General features: G+C 42.6%; 1 protein-coding gene across 1 annotated transcript; it reads left to right on the forward strand.

The window, feature by feature from the left end:
- Positions 1 to 2,082: 2,082 nt before the first annotated feature.
- On the forward strand, positions 2,083 to 23,015 carry hhip (hedgehog interacting protein). Its single transcript, XM_072462526.1, has 13 exons — positions 2,083 to 2,367; positions 4,590 to 4,782; positions 7,035 to 7,176; positions 7,427 to 7,628; positions 11,980 to 12,131; positions 12,988 to 13,161; positions 13,238 to 13,381; positions 13,605 to 13,723; positions 13,811 to 13,934; positions 14,667 to 14,803; positions 15,528 to 15,609; positions 20,613 to 20,761; positions 21,163 to 23,015. Exons 1-13 carry the CDS (start codon positions 2,095 to 2,097, stop codon positions 21,357 to 21,359), a joined length of 2,088 nt encoding a protein of 695 aa, XP_072318627.1. The 5' UTR covers positions 2,083 to 2,094; the 3' UTR covers positions 21,360 to 23,015.
- The last annotated feature ends 1,358 nt before the right edge of the window (positions 23,016 to 24,373 follow it).

The following is a 24,373-nucleotide window of genomic DNA, read 5'->3' on the forward strand; positions in this document are numbered from 1 at the left end:
GTTTCTGCCAGTAATCGCTCAGGCAGTGGACGCCAGCTCTGCAATTGTTATCGCGGGACATTTCAGAAGAGGACACTTTTACACATTGGACGTGTAAAAGTCCAACGTTGGACGTGTAAAAGTACGTACAATCAGTTGGACTGATTTAAAAAGGAGTTGGACTCTGAAAACACGTTACCCTTTGTGGCTAGGTGTTTTTTATTTTTTTTTATTTAGTTAATTTTATTGTTATTTCTGTTTCTGTAATTTCTTTGTGATTTTAATGCATTTTTCTTGCTGTATGAAGCACTTTGAATTGCCTTGTGTATGAAATGTGCTCTACAAATAAACTTGCCTTGCCTAGGAACGTGACGGTGGATTTGTCTGGAAGTGGTGTCGTCGGCTCGAAATTTTTAAGCAAATTGAAGTGGATCCCGTCATATCTGAATAAATCTGTTGGTGAACAAATAAAAAAACAATGACAATACTGTGCTATCTATTTAGGATGACCAGACGTCCCTATTTACCTGGAACAGTCCCAGTTTTGAGTCCCATGTCCCAGCAGATGTGACTAAAACCATTGATTTGTCCCAGTTTTAAACAAGACATGTCCCAGTTGTTCCAATTTTGACCACTTTGAGCCCTTCCAACAGAAAAGAAGGGAATATGTTGTTGTTTCTTTAGCCAAACTAGAGAAAATCTGTCATTAGAATAACCAAAACACAAAAGATGCACTCATTTCCACTGATAAAAGTCTGTCAGATTATACACTGACTCACAAGCGAGCCGTGAGAGAGGTGTGAATGATCCGAGTGCATAAAAACTTTCTTAATTACCTGCGTTTTTAACTTTTTTATAACTACTTCCCATTCCAACACCGGCATGTCCCAGTTTTTAAATGTGAAAATCTGGTCACCTCTATATCTATTATACATACAAACAGGCCTATACTGATTATAAATTGTAGATTCATATTCTCAATTTAATGGCCACATTTAATAGCAATTTACCTATACATGCGTTCGCGGTGACGTCATAAAGCCGGAACTTCCCCATAGCGGCCATTTTAATAGAGGCACGCGATATATAAAAACCAACACGACTGCACCTTTTCTACGGCATAATGAGCTACAAATACTTTGATTCTTTAGACAATAACGGCAAACTAAGGCACACGACAAAGCTATCATTCCTTGGTCAGTCAACAGAGCGATGTCCCAACAGAATGCAGGTTTTTGGCATTTTGGCCTCATATTTCCTGGATTTCATATGTAGTAGACGTGCTGTTGTGCCCCTTTCAAAATGGCGGACTCGGTTGCCACTGCACAAGTTCCCGGCTGTGCGAACGCATGTACTATGTAAGCTAGCTTGCCATTTCCGCCCTCCACGTTCAAAACCGGAACACAACACGACGAACACACGACCGGCCTGTTAAACATAAGAACACGCGGTTAATTCAAATGTCATCCGTTTCATTCATTCGTGTTTCACCCGCGTTCGCGCTCCAAACCGTGACAACGTCTATGCAAATCCGCTTTTTCCCGCCGCCCCACGCGCAGGTGAGGCGGCCACGTGCGCCCCGGGACAGGGCAACCACAACCTCGCCTCGTGCGCGCTCCCGCAACGTCCCGTCCTACGTCACCGCGCGCGCCCCTGTTCTCGCGCGCTGGTTAAAAAGAAGGAGAAAAGAGCACGGGGAAACATGTGAGCGCACTGAGGACTAAAGTGAGGCACAAGTTTTGATTTGTGACATTTGGACTCGTGCACGAACATACCGCCGTGTTCCGCGCTAAGGAATTACGTCTGAAGGAACGTTACGGAGTTTTGCCTTTTTTGTTGTTGTTGAAATGATTGCCTAAAGGATACATTTTGTTTATTTCTAATTGAATTCTTTAGCCGTTTACCACGCGGCAGTATCAAAATCAGCAAATAAGCTATTCATCCTACAACACATCAGCTGATTGCTCACTTCATTTTATTTTGATATTTCTTTCATAAATAATATTCCCATACGTTGTGCTTTTTTGTATATTCTTACAGGCTATTCAGGGGCATTTTTCCCCCCTTCTTCTCCTGCCTATTAGATCTTTTTTACATTTCTTATTTTTTGAAACCATGAAGCACTTGCAGTTTGTTTTGGTCCTGGCCATTGCGGTGAACGTGTGGGAATGTGGAGACGCCAAATTCGGCGAGCGCGGCGAGTTGAGCTCCAGGAGGAGACGTTGTTACGACGGGAGCGTGCCCAAGCGGCTGAAGAAACGGGAACGCAAAGTGCTGCTGGACGGCGGCGGCGCCAGCGGGGAGGTCTGCCACAGGTTGTACCCCCGCGTCTCGTGCTGTCCCACCAGGAGAGCCGCCTTTCAGATCCTACACCGCAGGGATGCCCGGGTACGTGCACGCACATCTGCCCACCGCGTATGTAGAGGGGGTCTGCTTTTCAAGAGCTGAGCGCCTCGGGGACGTGTTTATAGCCATTGTGTATTGTCATTGTGCATAGCCTTATAAATGAAGGGTGTAGTACGGGAGGAACTGCCCCGGGCGTGAGGTCGGAGTCCGGGGACCTTTCCGCGCGCTGTCAGGTACATAAATATATATATATATATATATATAAATACAAATATGTTCCACTGTGATGTTTCATAGTCTGCGCGCGTCTGTTTCCCAGGTGTTTTATGGTTCAACTAGCATTCAGCGTGCGCTTCGGGGTTGCCATGGAAGTCGCCAGTTTACGGTAGCGTAGCCCACATCACGCTTTAAGTGCAAAACTCAGCTGTCACTGCTGGATATGGGGATGTTTCTGGTCAAAGTTGTAGCTCACTTGATTCATGAAGGTTTCTGTTTAAGGCACATTGTGCGCGACTGTGCGTCAAACGTTTAGATTATTAGATATTTTGTGACTGTCGTTCGACTGAAGAGGTTTGACAGGGAATATAATGTGCACCATGCGCGTGTCTTTACTGAACACAGTTATGCATTCACAACAAGTGATGTCATGTTCTGGGGCTGAAGCCAACTGAGCTCGGATGAGTAAAAGAGAAACACGACAAATGCGGATTCCATTAGGATTCTCACCGTGCCATTCTCATGTAAACCACTCCTGGAATCATTCAGTGGCTGGGTGGTAGCGCACTTTGTGCTGCGACAAAAAGCCATATTGCATCATTTAATTTGCTCAAGTCATGCAAATAAGAGGGGAAAACTGAATAGGACGAACTCGACTTCTCCTCCTCCCACTACACTGCCCACACACAGAGTCCTGTCTGATTATGGAGCAAGAATAACAACAACACTATTGTGTTTGTTGGTTTCACTAATGGGAGAAGATGGAGAACATCATTCTCGCCCTGTCACCAATCCTGTCTTTGAGAAGGTGTGTGCCCAGTGCTGCACCTCCGCCAACCAATCTACACCTATTCCCCAGGGGCAAGTGTTTTGTTAAAGATTAAGAGTTTAGCTTCTCTTTCCCAGTCTCACTGAGCTGCTCACAAGAATATTTATTTCATTGTATTTCTATTGTGTTCTCCATTATTATACTTCTACAGCTATGTCACTGGCAATGTTAATACCAAGTCATTCGGAAACAAAATGATGCACTGACTGGATAACATAACCCCTCAGACAGCTAACTCAGCCATTGCATTCCTCTGTTATTGACCAATGCGTCTGATTAGGCCTTCAAATGGACTTATGTCACACTCAGATTCTGTCCAGAGGAATAGTGCAGCAGCTGAGCTTCATCGCTGTCCTTTTGCTTTTGAGGAACACGCTCAGTGAGATGTGAAAGACAACAAACAAAGCTCGACTTGTATTCTGGTCTGGATGATGGCAACATTGGACCACATCCCAGGAACATATGGACACAGGCCACGGTCGAGAGCACACACATGCAACTCTACGTGGACAATGTGCCGGCCAATAACCGCGCGGAATCAATGGGCAATTACTCACCCAGCAACATGGCACTACTGTACAGGGCACACGGGACACAGACCGGACGTCCACGCACAGCGGGTCGGGTTTAGGAAAGGTCCCCCCGGGCGAAAATGACTCAAGATTAGACCGTTTGATTGACAGCCTCTCACGGATCTGCCACCTGTTGAGGGGCCCGGCGAACAGAAGACGTCTTCACCGGCGCTAGTTGTTCCGTAACATAAGCAAAGTGCGAGGCATCCATATGTTGGCCTTGAGTCCGCGGGTCTAATTGACTTCGACAGACCGCTAATTTGTTGATACCAGAGCGGGAATGATGTGCCTGTCTATCTCCAAATTGGTGTTTACACGTGGACCTCACACGGAGCGAAGCACTACCAGCCAAGCCCGCGCGCTCGCTCCGCTGGCAGCGCCGCTCTTGACTTAAAACAGATTACATTGTGTTTTATTGCTGCTAATTTGTTAGGCAAATAATCCTGCTAATTTCTCTGGGCTTAACTCTTTGGGGGTATTTAAGCGTAATGACCTGGACTCAGCCTCGCTCAAGATGTCATCGATTTGTCAAAGCCGCGGTCAGAAATAGCACTTTTTTTTGGGGTGTTGTATTATTGCACAACGTGTGTAAGATAACAGGCTCGTCATTGTAACCGGTCGCGCCGCTGCTGTGTGTGGTCCCCCAGGTTTTCTCCACGAATAATACAGAATGTGGACGCCTCTTGGAGGAGATCAAGTGTGCCCGCTGCTCCCCGAACGCCCAGGTATTGTTCCACTCCCTGGACACGGAGAAGATGCCACACAGGGAGCCCGACCTGCCGCGACTCTGCCAGGACTTCTGCCGCGACTTCTACTACACCTGCAGGGGGCACATACCGGGTAATTACGCAGAGAATAATGACAATGAACGCCGCGGAAAATGAGTATCGTAAATGGTTTCCTAGTGACAAACAAGCAAACATTCGTGGCTCTGACAGGATGTGCACAAGGTTAGACACGATTATTCTGCTGCTTTTACTCACATTTACGGATATATTCAAGTGTGTGTGGCTTGTTTGTCCGAATATTAACCTGCCGTTTGTGAACAGATGGAAACGTGGCATCTGGCATATTTACATTATGATAAAGTTAATGAATATGCTCCGCCCCATTTATATAAACAAATAAATAACTCACTTGTCTGGGCTGCGAATAATTATTTTTGCTGTTGCCTCGTCTGAGCTCATATACATTTGTTGCTTAATAAATAACTGTGGAATTTATTCATTTAATAAATGACCATATCTCTGCTCAGAACAGCATAGAAAACAATGTTATACAGGTTGAACATTTGTTGTCATGGATAAACCAGAAGATAATGTCCCTTCTCATAACATCTTATTGTTCTCTGCTTGGGATCAGCAGTACATAATTCCATGAAGCTGATGCAGCAGTAGCAAAGGACAGGAACCTGTCTAGCCTATGTCTAAAAACAGTTGGAATGCATCCTTTGAAGGGATGCAAGACTACAGGTAGTTGTGCCTCAAGAGTGCATACCAAACATGATCAAACACTTTTGGACTGTCTGTTTCTCTTCCAGCCAAGTTTTTCTTCAAAATTGAAGGTAGCTCTCCAGTTAGTTTTGCCCCCTGCTCCAAAGCAGAGCAGGCTCCTCCCTGTCCCCCCCCCCCCCCCCCCAGCCCCTGCACAGATCAGCATATGTGGTGACGAATGACACATTTATTTTTCTACAAAGGTTGTGTATGTAAAACTGCTGAAGTGCATCAAGATGTCAAGTACTTGGGGTGGGCCACCCAGGTTGTGTTGGAAGATAACCAGATGGAAGTATAACATTAGCACAAGGGAGTAGGAGAAATGGACAGGCCTCTGTCTCCCACTCCTGCTTCTTTCTTTCATTTGTGCTCATTTGGCTTTGTCTTATTCCATACATTTTGATGCTTTTCAGTTTTATTGATTTACAATTAGTGCTGAAATAGTAGGCTATAGAAGGCCTAGAGGTCAACAGATGTAAAAGAGTATGTATGGTTAGGTGAGGATGCACAGGATGATAAACTTTATACACTGTATTATAACTGAATACTACCATGAAATCTTATACCAACATACTGCCAGATTGTGGGAGTATTACCTTTTGGTTCATCACATTTTTTAGTTTAACTGAGACATTATCTTTACATTTAGATTTAATGATTGCACATAATGATTGTACTCAACTTTAACACACTATCAATGACCACAAGCTAATGGGAAAACCACAATGTGGAGGATTACACCTAACTTGCTGTTAAGCTATTATTCTAGACCATTTACAGCCAAAATACATTGCAGAGTTTCTTTTACAAGGGCCATCTTAACACTTGTAAATCTTCTCTCAAGTCCTGTTTCCTCATAAAGACCTTTACTAGTTGAACCTCTCACTTCCACCTTCCGTAGCTGTCGAAGCACCTCCACACTTCCTCCTCCTCCTTTCCCTCCCCGACCAGCATGGTTAAGATAACTCCAGACAAACGGGTGGGTGGTACAGCCACAGTCCTGTTTGATCTCCATGTTATGTTTAGATGTTTTGAGGGGATATCCTATCACCTTCAGTCCTCCGTGCGGTCATCCAATGCGGTCGAGATGGGGCAGGAGAGGGAGATGAAAGTATTCTGTTTGTGTTTTTACCCCTGCTGTGTTTGCTCTGCGCTTGTCCTCACAGGGATTCTCTAAAGGAAACAATATCGGCAGGATTGTTTTTAGGTCACCAAGGGCCATTGAGAAACTGCTTTGTGGAGAAGGATGCCATACGTGTGGTCCTTCCCTTTTTCACTCATTGCTTATAACAAGCCCTGTTTTTCTTCCATGTTCGAGATTGTTTTCAGTGGGAGATTCTTTATCCAACTTTTTGAAATAAGTTTTGTAGAATTTGAATTGAGACACAAAGTCATACCTCTGACACTATTATTGCTTGCTTTGGCTGGAATAAAACACATTTCTCTGGTAATGAATGTAATATATATTGCTGTTCCATTCTTCACCAGTTTGGGAGGATTCGGTCTTCAAAGTCTTAGCACACCATGTCTGCATTTAAATTCATTCTAACTTAGATTAAGTTGGTTCAAATCATTGCATCTATTTGTTTTCACTTCTAGAGCTTTTCCAAGCGGATGTGGATGAGTTCTGCCAATACTATGGAAGGAGGGATGGCAGTCTATGCTTTCCCGATTTTCAGCGAAAACCACTTCATGGCCAGGATTCCAACTACTTGGGGGATGAAAAAATAGAAGATATCAGGTTGGTCTTCTGGCTTTTACAAGGCTATGTTTGCATATTGCACTCATGTGTTTTTTGTAAGTGTAGCGTTTGTTCAGCCAAAGGTGACAGAACAAGAACTTTCTGTCCCTTTGGCATTTGATATGTCAAGACAAACCGCTTCCTTCCAAAATACAAATGATCTGAATAGTCCAAAGTCTACTAGCTTTTTTATGGGATTTCTCTCTTGCATTGTGAGTCTTTGACCTTTTGTGTCTCGTCGGTTGCCCAGGAAACACAAACACAACTGCTACTGTGCCCAGGAGGTGTTGAGTGGTTTGAGACAGCCGGTGGCTGCAGTGCACTGCGGGGATGGATCCCAACGCCTCTTTGTCCTCGATAGGGAAGGCATCGTCCGAATCCTCACCCACGACCTGGTGATGCTCAAGGAACCTTTCCTCGACATCCACAAACTCGTACAAAATGGCATAAAGGTATGGACTCTGTCACAGTAACCCCCAATTATAAAGTACTTCCAGGCAACTTTTCTTTGGACTTGACAGATGCACTTTTCCATACTGTTTTCTGTTTCTGTAGTTTCAGAGACAATACAAAACATTCAGGTAAATATGAGGCGAGGTGTCTGCAGTCTTTGAGTGATAAATAGTATAATAGCTCCAAACAAGCAGCCATTCATCAAATGTAATTGTGTCCAATCATTGCTCTATTACCCTATAATTAACTGTACGCACAGAACACATTGTACTCATTCCTAATTTTCAGCTAATTCACACAAGCTGGGTTAATGGCTTTCTTAATCTGTTCCACATTGTTCCTTCAAGGGTGGTAATAACCCACATGACGGCTTACCCATGCCTTCCAATGGTGACTTGTTTCACAGCTAAAACAATGACCCAAATAGTAGCCTGTAGCCAAACAGCAGTATTTATACAGAAGCTAACAATGACCGTAGTCATTATATTCATAACAGAGCATCATTTTGACAGGTGTTCTACGTATTTTCTTGCTGAAGATACGAGCAATGATACAAAGGTTTGTTCAAGTCAACTCGAGTTGTTCGACGTTACTGAACATCTGTGTAGCTGTTTGCCTCTGGAAGCCCGCGCACACGGTTTTATGAAGATCTTTCGAGAGGGAACATGTTACACATCTTGAACGTTGTGAAAAATAATGGATGGAGCTGGGGCCCGCGTGCTGCGTGGTGGGCACACTCTTGGACAGGACGTTTATCTGTCACGAATGCCTCCTGCTTTTCTGCTGACTGATAAGACTTGTGCTTACACTAAGTCAAACGGAGCACGGCGCTTGACTGTGCAGTTGCTCCCCACAGGATGCTCCTCCAACTCCGCTCCGCTCCCTTCTCAGCATTCAGTCCAATCTGGATGTGAATAAAATGGTTATAACAGCAGTCCGACATGGCCTGGTGAGTCTCCGGAGTCCTATTGGCTGCTGTCGGCCGAAGGGGAAGCGCTGGACACAAGCAACAGAGGCTCAGGTGTTTACTGGCAGTGTCAACAGGATGGAGCACTTTTACACAGAGAGGACCTGGCCCCCCCGGAGGCCTGTCAGATAACGGCTTCATCATCAGCCCCATGCACATGCTTTGATTGTAATGTTCTGTATTTCCTCGCTCCCCTCGCCTGGATCCCCCCGGTGCCAATTAAGCGAAACTGCACAAAAACAATGCTGTGCTGTAGCACTGTGGGCTGCAAACTGCACAGTGGGTGTTCTGCAGCTGAAATCCAACCTCTGTGTTTGGCTTCCCCTCTATCCACCCCACACAAACACACACTTTTAATTCAGATTGGTAAATTGGTCCTGAAAGTGATCCAGTTTTTAATTATCTGTAGCAGTGCTGGAACTTTACTTTGTGAATATTGTCTCGATGATGGAATCTGCTGTCATTATTTGCAGTGATTTGGCATTTCTTATCATCTTGTCATAAACAGTTTTATCCACTTTTTATATTGGCTTATTAAAACTGAGACTGCTACATGTTATTTTATAGCTTACATTCTGTCTTCATAGCAGTTGAAGGTCAAATGCTCTTTGGTGCTGTTGACTGTTACCGTCTAAGATGAAGTTATCAAAAAGGGCAGACGCATTGCTGACAGTGAGTCCACTGGCATGCACCAGCCTGTGCAAAAGGGGTGAGGGCAATCAAATATTTTAGAACCAAAACAAAGAAGTCACTTCATCTTGCACTCTGCGTCAGCTGCTTTGCATTCTCAGCAGTCATCAGAGGCTTTGGATGCTTCGTAGGAGCTAAAATAAGCCGCCCTACTCATCCTTACATTAGAACTATGAGAAGAAGCACTGGGGTGGAGCACATGCTGCCTCGGAAATTATTGGAGAATTTATTTTCTTCTCATACAGTTATTACATCATAACAATTAATAAAATACTGAGGCACATCTAGGATTCTTACACACTCCTGTTTAAACTTCTTTGACTACTTCTAGTCAACAAACATATTCATCATTCACGTTGTGGCTCCTATCTGCTCATGTGGAATGTCTTTGGTGCAGGAATGCCCACAAGCCGGGATCAAACGGTTTCTAGTAACAAAGTATGAGCCAGCACTTGTGTCTCTGGGCGCAAAGACAGCTGCCTCTGCAAACTGGAATCTCTGGAGCTGTGTGCCACTCGGAGGAAGTTAGTATTCCATTTAAAGCACCGCAAGATGTTAGATAACAACCACTCCTTATCCTTAAGCATAACTTTCCCAGTTTTGTGTGGAGAGATGCCAACGCTCTGACAGTGCCAAAACCACATCCCCGGAGAGCAGAAGTGGAGCGAGCACAGAGACAGGTGTAGCGAGAAACAAACAGCGTACGTCTCATGAGAGATCCTCAAAGGCTCCTGCCAGGCTCAGCAAGAATAAGAGGGATTTGCTTCACGAGCCCGTCATTAACAAGGCATACACGACTAATACAATGTAATACTGAACATGGAATTAATTGGACAGAGTAATATAAGGCTTTGGTATGTGTTTCAGCCCTGTACAAAGTAAATGTAAATCAATTTGGTAAATCGATTGTAATAGACATATGAATTAAAGGTACAGTTTCAAATTTCCTAGAACAAACATGATCAATAACATGTTTTTGACATTTTTCAGAACAAAAGAGTTGTAGTGTGTGGCAGGTGCTTGACTCAGTGTCTCCTCACACGCGCCTGTGGTCTCACTCTGTTTGTTTCTTGTGGCCCCTGTGCCAGCTCTGCTCTTAGCCTGCTGCTGAGGGAGCTGCTCATTAGCTCAGAGCTAATATTTCAGCCCATTTAACCACTGTGTGTCTTGGTGGTCTCCCCTTGGCTCCGGATCCAGGCCTCTTTAGTGCTGTGGTCTTTGACTGGCTCCCCACAGTGAGTTTATTTTGGGGATATGGGTCATTGCATCCCCAAATTCAACATATGTATCCTGCCTTTCAGGAAAGCATTGACTTCCGCGGACGAAACCTTCTGACATTCTTTGGCAAAGTGCGTTCACCTCTGCTTGGATTAACATCCAGCTGTACACTGCTTTATACCTCCCACGTAACTCCTCTTTTTTTGACTTCACCAATCCGACATTTAGTAGGACTCATAAATTTCCATGCAAAAGAACTTTGCCTTTGGAGAAAAGATTTATTTGTCAACGTCACATTTCCCTTTAAATTGCGATTGAAAGAAGCCGTTGATAATGTGGGGCTGTGTTATTGCTCATTGGTATTTTATGTTCATTCTTTCACAATGGAGTCATCTATTTTGCATTCGTATGCCTGTGTGAGTGTTGTGCTTCACCAAGCTTAATGCAGTCCACACAACTAAAAGATCCTGTAAATTTAACTGCATGTGTGCTTTGGCCTGTTGCATTGACTCCATCTGTACAGGGCCACCCACCTTTAAAAAAACAGACCGTATTCATAATTTTAAATGTGATATTTTGTTATATATGTATTTATTTGTGCTGGGATTGTGTTGATTTATCCAAACTGATTGTTTGAGGTAAGCATTTGAGCATTATAAATAAATACATTCACTGAAACCTCACACTCTGTGTGGCAAGGCAACACCTACTAAGGGAAAGTGTGGTACAAAGAGTGGCCAACCTGGCCATAGATGATTATTTCAACTAACTATGATGACGGGACCACCAGCAAGTGACAAGTGCAGCTGCCTCTGAGGTGAAACAAAGGTTTACATATTACACAAGCTATTTCACTGTTTTCTAAACACGCTGCCAAGACAGTGGAGTTGACAGTTTTCTTCTTTTATGCAACCTCTTACCCATTTTAAAAGGCTTCAATTTTGCGTGGATTCTAAGCGTGAAGGGGGACAGGGAGCAAAAAGCACAGAATGAAGCACTCTGCACCTTTGTGCTCTCTATGAACTGTGAGTGAGCTAATAAATTCTTTCAGCCACTCAGCATAGCATTCACGGATATCCCCTGAAGATTACACACACAAATCACTGCACAATAGAGGCCACCGGGAGGGCCCGGGCGTCACAGGGGCCCCCTGACCCTTAGGACAAGCGCACATAACCAGGCTCCCCTCAAAACTGGGTAAAGGGGATTGTAGAGGAGGTGCAGCTCCATCCAAAGTCACATTCAGAATAATAGCTGCTAATGGTACATTCTGTGAGGTGGGTGAAGGTGTGAAGTGAATTGCTTTGGACGAAGAGGAGAAGGGGAAAAAGCACAGGAATTCAATGGATTTACAAAAAGAGGGATTAGAAAAGAATAATTTAAAGCGTAGGCATTGCATCTTGTGTTGAAGATAACTGAGGGGGGTAATCCAAGAGCAGCATGATTAACTTCTGGATGTTTCTCAATGACTACAGGGCGGAGATGAAAGAGGGCTTCTTAGCCTGGCATTCCACCCCAATTACAAGAAGAATGGCAAGCTCTACGTCTCCTACACCACCAACCAGGAGCGCTGGGCTATTGGACCTCACGACCACATTCTCAGAGTGGTGGAGTACACTGTTTCAAGGTAGAACACATTCTAAACATCCTACACTGTACATATTTGATGTCCGTTCCAGTTTACCCACCTAAAGTGTAGCTGCTTTCTGTCATGTGTTGATCATTTGAACTACACCAAATCTAAACCAGGACAACACTGGGGTTGAACCAGAACAGACTGAGAACTATGCCAGGACTTCAGTTTGACTTAACCAAGAGTTTGCAGAGGCTAACACTTTAAAAAAGATTTAAATGTAGCAGACGCGTTAATGTGAAAATATGAGTTACAATTGTCTCTCAAGTAAAGACTTACTTAAACGTTTTAATGGCTTGCTCGTGATTATTGTCTTTGTCGGCAGTCACACTGACTGCGGTATATATCCTTAATTGAGGATGATTTGACTAATTAAAATTGTATTGAAACAGCCATTTTCATATGCAACGTACAAAGTATATTTGCTCAGACTGTGACTCCAAATACTCACATTGTGCAACACCTCAACGTTGTGTAAGATATGCAGTGATCCACCCTCTGTCTTTCTCAATGAGACAATACTTCAGCCTTAGAGTGTCTCCAGACAGAAAACTGTTTTGGCCAATTCTCTCCTACGTTGCTTACTGCTATTATGGGTACACTTAAACTAACTAAACTGTTGCAGCAAGAAAATAAAAGTAAAGTAGATGCAGTAATCTCAAAAAGCATTATTCTTTTATTTAAACAATTCAAAATCATGCTATTTAATATGTATACACTGAACTTTAAGAACATGTTTAATAGATTTTTAATACAAAGTGGACTACAATTTTAATTTGGGAAGTCAAAGTGAGAAAAACAGTTGATAACATGGTTTTAAGTGTGTAAAGGCAGTATATGCTTGTGTTAGGAAAAATCCCAACCAGGTGGACATGCGGACGGTGCGCGTGCTGATGGAGGTGGCCGAGCTCCACCGGAAGCACCTCGGCGGTCAGCTGCTGTTCGGTCCGGACGGCCTGCTGCACATCATTCTGGGAGATGGCATGATCACGCTGGACGACATGGAGGAGATGGACGGGCTCAGGTCAGAAAACGCCCCACGTACGAGGTCCACAAGCAGTCGCCCCCAAAATGTGCTCATGCGCAGCGTGTGTGTTCAGTGATTTTACAGGCTCCGTCCTGAGGGTGGACGTGGATACAGACTGCTGCTCTTCACCGTACTCCATCCCGCTGAATAATCCCTACTTCAACAGCACCAACCAGCCTCCTGAAATCTTTGCACACGGATTACACGACCCAGGAAGGTCAGTGGAACATCAAGGTGACTTCAGTTCAAGCCCGACCCCGTAATAAAAACCACCCCTTCTGGTTTAAATCGTAATACACCAGTTATAACTATCCTACTGCAATACATTTGAGAAGAAAAACGTATCCTCCTGGTTTATTAGAGGAGCTTTTATGTTGACGTACTGGCTGAATCTGAACTGATTGGCTGATGAGATATCTCCCTCCCCCTGACTGTGTTAGATGTGCCGTGGATCAGCTTCAGGTGGACAATGGAAGTCTTTCGATACTGTGCACGGATAATACTGGGAGAAACACCACGTCAGGGAGAATATTGGAGATCTCTAAAGGAAAGGATTATGGTAAGGTACAGTCTCTCAGATGACTGTTGCAACATGAGCCAATATTATTTTGTGGATGTTTGAATTGTATCTTCCTTGTGTGTCTAGAAAATGAGCCGTCCGTCTATAACCTGCAGTCCAATGGCGGTGCGCCACCTGTCGGGGGCTTTATCTACAGAGGCTGTCAGTCAAGACGACTTTACGGAAGTTATGTGTTTGGAGATAAGAATGGGTACATCTTTTATTAGGATATTAAACACGTTAGACACATTGCATCAGTACAAAAGTAAACACTGAGGATATCATGGGGAAAACATGCTTTAGATGGCTCCGTCTCTTTAGTGTAAGAGAGATTTTGAGCAACTCAAACTTTGGGTTGTAATTCAGCTGTAATGATGGGAAATAGTGACGCTTCAGCAATAGTTGCTGGAGGGTGCATATTTTGGACTGGCATAGAATAGACATTGATGCACTTTGTTACACTTTAGAAAAAGATTCAGTTATAGTCATCTGAACATCTGAATCTTTTCCAACTGAACCTTTTCATACAATGGAACACACTGGATAAATGAGGAATTACACTGATTTGTAACACACTGTTAGTGCTCTGTGCTGGCTCTGCCATGATGTTTGTTTAGAAACTGAAAGTTCAAAGACATGCGGATTAAGGGTTTGACATTCAATCTGTATTATATCCAAAGAGCGGAAAAGATTCTCATTTCCCTGGTTTCGGTGTGTAAAATCTAAAATATATATTTCAGCTAGCAAACCCTCTTACAGCTCGTGCTGTACTGTGTATTGGCATACAAATAGTAGTATGTGATAAGAAAGTTGGCATTTCAGGGTAAGGGTTGGTAAGAGTTATAAGTAGAAAATGATCAAAATGCTTGATACTCCGAACAAGACGTTAATGTTGCCTTAGCACATGTTCTGTTATTAACTTCTGTTTGTTGTTTCTTTGCAGTAATTTAAGGATTCTGCAGAAATCCTCCTTGTCAAATGGAGAGGAGTGGCAGGAGAAACCTCTGTGTCTGGGCTCGACCACCTCCTGTGGTACAATACTCGCTGGCAACATTTTGGGCTTCGGAGAGGATGAGTTAGGTTAGTACAATTTACCCATTGTGACTCTTTTATTGTGAACAAAAGAACAGCAACCCTCACATTGCAAAGGTCTGTCGTTGAAAGACTGTCATAACTCTTTTACATACATATTTTGCCGAGCACTATAACCACGTGAGAAAGTTGTGCAAATTCATCACATCTTGATCACGTGGTGTCAGCTGAGGTAAGCGGCCTAATGCGACGCAGAGCCGTTTAACGTGTTGGACAAGCACCAAGCATTTACAAAATTATTAACTGTCAAATGTGCTGTTCCTTATTAAGCAAAAAATACAATGCAGATCACTTACCGAGGCCTGCAGAAATGTGTTGTAGAGATTCTTGCCAGAGCTCTGGGTTATTACATAAATAGATATTTAAATACTCCTGGATTTCATTAAGGTTTGCCAATGGTGAAAATAGGTTGGAAGGGTATGGGCCCCCACAGACACATGCTTGCAATTTGTCCCTTTATGGAATTTACTTGAGGCCTTGTTCCTCATTAAATTATCTGCTCGGTTCCTAGTCATAAGTATCCAATTGTCTTATTAAACCTTTGGCAGGTGCAGCGTTGCAGAAGCTCTGACTATGCGTATTGTTCTCGTGTCAGTCTACCTGTCATCTGCCATTGTTGCCATCATCTCACACCATTTTGCCCTGTGACATACGTACAGTAAATATACACTCTTTAGTTACTTACACATGGTTTTGTGTTTTTTGTATGCAGGTGAGGTGTACATTTTAGCCAGCAGTAAAACCTTGACACAGCTGTACGGAGGCAAGCTCTACAAACTGGTGGATCCCAAAAGGTACAGCCCACACATTGCTCAAAATAGTTTGAAATCTGTTCCAACCTTGATTTCCCCCCCGCTGTGGACGTCTCGATTAAACGGACTCAAGCAAATCACTGAGGATTAGAACTGTTAGAATCTCAACCTTGATTCGAATTGTATTAAGTGCACAGCCTTCTCTCGAATGAAGAGTACATCATTTACTCATTATAAAGAATGGGAAAAGCTGGCTGAGCAGGTTACTTGTTCACACGACGACCGTAAATAAGACTCTCCTCTTTCACACGGCGTGCAATCCCATCTGTCCATACACACATTCCCTTACTCACTCTGGATGCAAAAATGCGACTCAAAACAAGTCATCACTTGAACACATGCCATAGACTGTGACGAGACCAACAAGAGTGATGCCATGTTAGAGCTTTATTTTAAATGAAAGTTTGACTGCATGCGTCACACTGGTGGAACTTACTCGGCACTAGATGTTGTTAAACTGTGGAAAACCTGTGCATTCCCTTCATAATTCATGTGTCTACTCAAGCTTGTCGTGCAAACTCCATTGGAACTCACCATGGGTGTGATGGATCTGTAAACTGTTTGTGAAAGCTGAGCACATATGAAAATCATTTAGAAAAAGATAATGACATTTACACAGTTTATTTTACAAACAAGAACAATCTGGGCACACATTCTTCTGTGTACTCTTTGGTGCATAAAACACTGAGTAGGTATATCTAACAGGGCTACAGTTACAGTCCAAGTGTTTAGTTATATTTCCTTATTATTCTCTAAATGATAAATACCATGCAATTCCAGTTGCCGCCACTGACAAGAGTTCCCTCAGAGTGGTTTGCAATCAGATCTATAACTTGTATAGAAAGTGAGGTCACTTCCTGGGGGAGCATTCATCAAAGTAAACACACTTTCATTAATAGACCCTTTGACCAATACAACTCTTTATCATCTTTGTCTTTGTGTTCAAAACTCTGTCCAAAGGCTATTCTGCTTGAGATCAACATGGCAACTCCCCTCTTATGTGGAATCATTTGTTTTAACCACATTTTGTTAATTTTTGATGTTCTAAGTCATTTAAATGGGTTTCCTTTCTTAGTTAGAATCTTTGACCGTTTTGTTGGACTCAATATTCCATTAACTGTAAAAGATACAATTTTTTCAGATGCCATTGTATTAACCATGTTGAAATAATTCTTGTAAATCTACTTTTGTTACACAACCCTCTGGTAGAACACGACGCACAGACAGGGACAACAAGAACAGAACACAATAGATCAACCAAACTGCAAAACAAGAGCTCATGCCAAAAACATGCAAAGATCCCACAGACCGATCGTAAAACAATTTTCTAGATTAAAAAAAAAAAAAGGCCCTCCAGTACTGTTGATATGCTTAAGGATCCGGCAGCGTATCTGCAAATATCGATGCCTCCTCCTGTGAAGTAAATCTTTTTATTTTCTATCCATGTTGAGCCTCAGTGTTTAATCGGCTTTCTTCTCTCTCAGCAGACATGGAACTCAGTTTGGTCTGAAACACACTTTAAGAAAGTTTAACCAATTGCTGAGGCTTTCTATATCTGTTAATCCCGAGTGTCCATTACACAATCTAGGCATCTGCGATGAAAGATTACAGTTTGTTGGGAAAATCCTGTCATAGCTCTAAAATATAGTAAGTCAAAGTGAGACATGGACAAAGACCTAGAAGCGTTGGTCAGAGACGAGCTGCGATGGATATCAAGCCATATTTGATATTTTGAAATCTTGGTTCTACAGTGGGCCCTCCTCTCACTGCGTCTACCACCAACAATAAAGTGCTCCTTCAAAGTAACAGCAGAGAAGCTCAGTGGGGAATCAGGACCTTATCTCCCTATTTCTTTTTCATTTACTAACTTTTACAAACACAAAAATACCACCAGCTCACCTCAGGTAACCACAACAACAACACTGACTTTTCTACACAGACTAGAGCCTGATATTCACGCAGACAAACTTTGGTCGCTCAATGACTGATCGTATGAACCATTATACATTGTGCATGTGTGCTGTACTTCGATTTTACACTCCCCATCTTTTGAAGTGTGACTTCCATAAATATTATAAAATGGAAGAAATTGTCCTGTGGGCACTGACTTTAAAGGACTGGATTAGGGTGACGACAGCGCCAGGAATTAAAGACAACACTGAGCTGACATGGCACTAGTGTTTTCCGGACACACTTCTCCCAAAGAACAATTCTTTCCATCATCGACTGGACATGTTTAGTCTGTTTCGAGTCAGTGGTGCTGGAGTCTCTCTACTAATCCACTTCTGCTGCATTATTAGTATCCTGTTTCAGGGAGGGGCAGAGCAAGTGACAGTAGAGCAAAGGGGCTAATGTGTGTGACTGACCTCAGCACTTAATCAAGTCTGGTGGTCTTCCTCTGTTACACTGTAACACATCTGGGCCTCTTAGAAAGAGGGTTGTTTGAGAATATTATGGTTTTGTGGTCTGCTATAGCATTGTGTTTTGATCCACTGTGTTTGGGAACAGAAAAGGAAAGAGCTCTCGTTCAGCAGTGCAGTAAAGGCGTACAGGGAAACATTGGCTATAAAATCCCAGCAGTGTTTGTGTAAACATGTCCTGGCCAGATGACTTCATTTCTAGGTATTTGTTTGTCAGTTGGAGTACCCCTCCAATAATAAATAGGCCACCATGCATTTTGTAACATGCTGCATGTGTGTGTGTACGAGAGAGAGCAAGACAGGGCCTGTTTGTACTGAGGCAGTGAATGGAAATGTTTCCAGTCATAAATCACACATGATGACCAGAAGATGCTCAACATTTGACCAATCCTTCTCCACCATGTATTACTGTACGTCCAAACTGATTTCATGCATGGCCACATTTATCAAAGACATGATCCAAATATAACCTCCTGAGTGAAATTTAGTATGTGTGCCTGTGGCTGATTTAAAATGTGACAGAGCTGCGTTTAAGGCTGGCCCCGTGTTGCACCCAGTGGAGTACACAGTGAAGTCTGAGTCTAAACTTGACATTCTCTTTTGACTTTTAACTTGTGGCATATCAATATTTTCGCTGTGAAAAATATTAGTAACATTGTATTCCCTCGCAAAGAAAGTCTGTAATCTCTTTTTTAGGGGAATGAGCTTTAGCTGGTTAAATAATGCCCTGGTAAATTTAAATAATTCAAATAAATACTTGTCAGATTCTTTTGCCAGTTTGTTAGAAACTGCATGTCACTCACATTTTCACTTGCCTTTCTGACCTTACTTTACGAACTGAATAGAAGCCAGCCTCCTGAATGGCTCGTCACACATTTGGGTTTGTCAGCTGCAGCCTGCACTATTCAATTACAGTGAGCTGGGAGCTTAAAGAGACTCAGTAAAGTCTGAATGGGTTCCTGGGAGCTCCTTTATGAAGAGCATTAGCAATGGATGGAAGTCACAAATCACAGATGTACAGCAGTGGTGTCTCGGTGTTGAATATATTCATCAGTGTTGTGCACAGATATAAAGGCTGTGGGTGGGGTGTGCACTGTGCACGTGAACATGCACATCTGTGAGATCCGGCACGCTGCGGAAAAAAACTTTCTTTATTTTCCCAATGCTCCTAAATCTTCCTCCATCTCTACTGTGGTCCTCCCCATAACAAAGCTGCTTGCCAGTTCTACTGAATAGCTCTGGCCTCTACAATACACAGTAAATTTTGCACAATTAAAACAAGGAATGAAGCTACAAAAGAAACCCCCAAACAATGGAGTCAGATGACAAAACGGCAATAGAGACCACACTGGGCCATTTGATTAAGTCATTGTCAGGGTGCACAATGTACACCACTCCACAGCCCCTTTCTCACATATACCTTGTGTCAATCATGCAGCGCAGCAAGCCAACCTTTCAGACAAATCAGCAAAATACATGATTTGAAGAATACCACTAACAGTTTTTCTAGTTCTACATCAAATCACCGGATCATTTTACATAACAGTTGGTGTAGTATGTTTTTGCTAGTTCGTACTATAGTAGTGTGGGCCTTCTCCCACACCCAGGCTCCTTCACACCCCTCACAAAGTTGATAAATTCCCACAGTGGCTGTTGACCCAGCTGCCTTTGTCAAGTGGAGCTACCAGCAGGTGCTGTTTTCACAGCCACCCTGGCAGTCATACACAGTGTTTAGTAGTGCTGCTGACCCCTGCCTGCTATTAACAGTGTTAGCTACAGAGCCCCATCTCTCCTGGGACTCTCTCTCTTTCCCTCTCTTTCTGTTTCCGTTCTTCTTTCACTTTTTTCTTAACCACACGCAGCCTGCAACAACAAAAGCCAGCATGATCGTGTCTGGAGTTGGGTGCTGATGGGAGCATGGGAATCACCCTCACTGACTTTCTCCCAATAAAAGTAACACAAATATCGCTTTTACATATGCCTGTATTGTAGACATTAATATTTATTACTGTCAAAGGCACTGTACAAAAATCTGATGGCAGAGTAGTCTCTCACTTTGTAGTAAATAACATCAGGCTGGCACATACTGAAGTGTTCCACAAATGAAGCTGATTACAAATATACTTCAACACATTTTCAACACTTCCATTTGTGCATCGGTCACCAGGCTATCAGCATTTTTCATCTAAACTCCATTACAAAGTATTATTTCCAGATTTTCAGAGCATGATTTGAAGCAATGTGCGTGTTTGTGTTTTTATGGAATGATCACAACTGGGCTCTACTCTGGTGTAGACATTACACATATGGTCAAGGGATGTGTTTGTCTGCATTCTTCAAATCATGTTTATATCAAATGAAATGAACTGTTTTCCTCATCAAGCGTGCAGTGTATTCAAGGAGAGTGAACCCTCCAAAAAAGCTCTCAAAGTCAAACAACTATTATACTTTGTCACCTACCACAAGATACAAACTCCCATTTAGACACTGCAACAGCAAACTCACTAAAGAAGTATAATGGAGCATGTGTTCCATCAGAGCTGACATTATTCTCTCTGATTTCAGGCCGTACACTCCAAAAGAGTGCCATCGGACTGTGGAGCCTCCAGAGCTACTGATGACGGCCTGCTCCAGACATTGCAAGAACGGACACTGCACTCCCACGGGCAAGTGCTGCTGCAGCCCGGGCTGGGAAGGACCCCTCTGCAGAGTGGGTGAGTGGACCACGCACACTATTACCTTTTACTAAAAACGATATTAATGATGGCGAGGTCACAGAAATGCCATGAATGTCACAAAAAGATTTACAGTGAGTGATTTGCTGGACAGATTGCTTGCTGCCATGATGTCTGGAAAAATGTGCTGAAAGATCATTGCAGCCAAAAGCCCATGACTATAATGTTACTAACTTCTACTAACAAAGTCCAGTTTAATTAATGATGTTTATTCAAGCCAACAAGAACATAGTCACTCAGAGACGATGTCACTCCATGTTTAATTTACAACTGAGAATCGTTCCTCTATGAGTTTTATGTTTCTCGTTCACTGCCAGCAACAGCAGTAACAGTACGTGAATGTACAACTTAGCCCGGTCTTGTTTTGTGTTTGTTTGTAGCCAAGTGTGAGCCTGGCTGCCGCAATGGTGGTGTGTGTCTGGAGCCCAACAAGTGCCTGTGTAAGAGCGGCTACTCTGGAGACATGTGTGAGAGCAGCGAGCGAGGGATGCCCAACGACCAGGACAGGGACGGCATCTTGGGCCACATCATGGACATGACGTCCTATCTACTGGACCTGACCAGTTACATCGCATAGGGCCGTGCTTCCCCTTCTCCACACAGATCTACCTACCACCAGCAGCACACTCCACCCCTCCACACCAGACCTCGACAAAATTCACCTATAAGCTACTGCTTTGGAGCACCGGGCTTGGCATCCAAGCCTTGTTCACAGCTGTGACGTAATCATTCACGAGCACGGCCAAGATATGGGACTTACGCCTCTCCATCTGAAAACACCCACGTGCCAACTTGGAGAAACGCTTCACTGTCGGGGGGCAACTCAAGACCTTTGCAGGGACAGCTGATGGAAGGCTTCGAAATGTTGCCTTACTCCAACCCCCCATAGACACTTACTTCAGTGCAGACTATTTGTGTCATGGGGCTCTGTCTGGATGCAGTGGTGTGTTTATGAGATCAGGTTTCAAACATAATAAGGACAATATCAGTGTGCATGGACACTGAGGGAATCACTTTCTGATGAAGCCTTTAGAAACGACTCAAAGTGAGACTGTGCTTACAAGGTTCCATAAGCATGTTGGCACAATGTCACAAAATGCTCATACTATGTAAACTGTAAACCTGCAGAACAACAGAGGGCTGTTTTACACAACATTTGTGGAGACTGGGAACATTGGTTGTTCACAGCAGTCCTATAAATCTGAATGGAGTTGTGCGCTCCATGCACTGCATTCTTTTCATACGGTTCGCTATTACTACAAATGAACTTAACTTGGTAAGAAGTCATTGGTAAGATTTATCACCCTTCAAACTAAAACTGAACCGTGCTCATCAAAGGGACGAGACGACACCATGTTGTATATTTCAATACAGTAGAGCTTATCTAAGTACTACTTAGCATTGCAAAAAAAACTATAGCATTATTATTGTTATCATAGAGGAGGGTTTATTTTTGTAAGCTTAATAATATATGGGAGAGAATGGTGTTTATAAAAGTAAGTTTTACACAAAGCTCCTCAGTTCATATGTTTCTTGTACTCTGTTCTTCTCAAACACAAGGATATAAGTATTGTTTTTCTACTCTTTAAAATGCATGTCTGTGCCTGCATAAAGTCAATTAGAGCAGTTGGTGGAGTCCGTGTAATTCTTGAGTGACACGCGCTTGATCAGTGCTGAAACACGCGTGCTGTCGGACTGCCATGTTATCTGCACCCATCTGTAATGGAGTCAGTTTAAAGAGTGCAGGAGCATCAGCCTCTCCACACAATTACACTGGGATTGTCTGGAGCCACGGTAAATGGAGTCTACGTCTGAACACGTCACATAGTACGGCTGTATTTACTTAATTATCATATACACTTCTTTATTTTGAAATTGCGGTAGTCACTGCATCTTGCCATTCCTGTATTATTAAAATATCTGAAGACGATGTTCTTTTGTATCTTCCACTTCACCTGTGTTTGCTGAATGAAATCACCATCATCAGCATCGAGTCAAAATGAAATTCATGCTGTAAAATTAAAAAGTATACCTTTTTTAGCACTTAATGTGAAAGTTACATTGTAGCTGCTGAGACAGCATGGTGTGAATAGAATAACCATTTTCATTATTTTTATTTAAGTAGTTACACAAATAAAATAATTATTTAAGTTTTTTTTTACCATTGTAATGTAAGTGATATTTTTATTCATGTATTGTAAATAAAAAAAGAATAACTTTGTTCATCTTTAAACATACCATTATGTTGGTTAAAATGTATAGCATAAAATGTATTCGCTTAGAGGTAGTGTGTCAACTTTTTAAAAGTTTTAAGGCATTTTGATTTAATTTATAGTACAGGCATTATTATAAAAATACTGTTCAGACATTTAACAGGTCATCTAAGGTTACGCCAATAGTTTCTCACCTCTGAACTCCTCTCACTTTTATGACAAAATGTGATGACCGGTTGTGGACTCAAGCAGGACAAACATGATACAAACTAAGGGCAGCAGTAAGTTCTGTGTGAGTAACATCGCAACGTTCTAAGCCCCAAAAGCAGAAACAGAACAGAATTCTGTAGTCAAATTTGCTGCTGAGACAGATTTCTCATTTATTAACCTGGTTTATGGTTCATCTCTGTAATTACACGATCTATCCACTTGAAACTAAAACTCACAAAGCTCAATGTCTTTTCTGTCAGCAAAAATGAACAAAAGGGAAATATTTTTTCACAGTGGTTTCAGCAAGTGGTGCCATAATTCATCACCAAAGATGTGATTGTTGTGAGTCGAAAAGAGTGTTAAATAATAAGATTGATATGGCAGGTTTGTGGAGTCAGTCCAGCAAAAACAAAATATTGACGCGAACACATTGGGCAATATTTGTATATTTCAAAACCAGTGAATCTGCCATTGTTAAACTGCAGAACTGAGAGGCCTTGTCATAGTGGCATTTCACCAAAACAGATTTTAACCTTGCAAATTATGACCAAGAGTGTGACTTTTGCAGTACACAGCAGTGGGCGGGGATAGGGGGTAGGTGCAAACTAACACTTCACTGCAAGACAATACAGGATGAGTGAGTGAGATAATGATGCATTATCACACAGTTAAAGGCTCATAAAAGTAGGTTTTATGATATGTCCCCTTTAAAATAAGAAAAGCAAGTAAACAGTTATAGAAAATCTGATAAACTACTGTAACTTTGCAAGCTTCATGCACATCCATTATTGCATCATATACTATCTGTGGGAGTATAATGTGTGTTGAGGAAATTATACGTTGTGGACTGAGGGAAAGAGACCTTTATCTCCCCCTGGCTGCACTATCAAAGCAACAGCCGAAGAACAACTGGAAATGGAAACAGAAAGTACATGAGCAAAACAATAAATAGCGCCACAGACAAAACGGAAGCAAAAGAAGCAGTGCAACGCATTTGTATCAGTTGTGTTGCCTGTAATTCTGCACTCAGATGGAATGTTGAATGTTTTTTAAATGAATTGATCTAAGTACATAACTTGTATCAATGGGTTTCAGCTTCCTGTTTACATGTGATATTTTGAGGACCTTTACCCATTAAACATATTACAATATCCATCCATCCATCCAT

The sequence above is a fragment of the Eucyclogobius newberryi genome, unplaced genomic scaffold (assembly GCF_026437365.1).
Source record: "Eucyclogobius newberryi isolate DKJ021-1_F unplaced genomic scaffold, fEucNew1.0.hap1 SCAF_4, whole genome shotgun sequence".
NCBI lineage: Eukaryota > Metazoa > Chordata > Actinopteri > Gobiiformes > Gobiidae > Eucyclogobius > Eucyclogobius newberryi.

Bases quoted from the DNA above. Each gene is read 5' to 3' on its own strand.
- hhip (XM_072462526.1), top strand. From the start codon at position 2,095: ATGAAGCACTTGCAGTTTGTTTTGGTCCTGGCCATTGCGGTGAACGTG. The intron at 2,368-4,589 runs GTACGTGCACGC...GTGGTCCCCCAG, and splicing joins TACACCGCAGGGATGCCCGG to GTTTTCTCCACGAATAATAC. The intron at 14,804-15,527 runs GTTAGTACAATT...TTTTGTATGCAG, and splicing joins CTTCGGAGAGGATGAGTTAG to GTGAGGTGTACATTTTAGCC.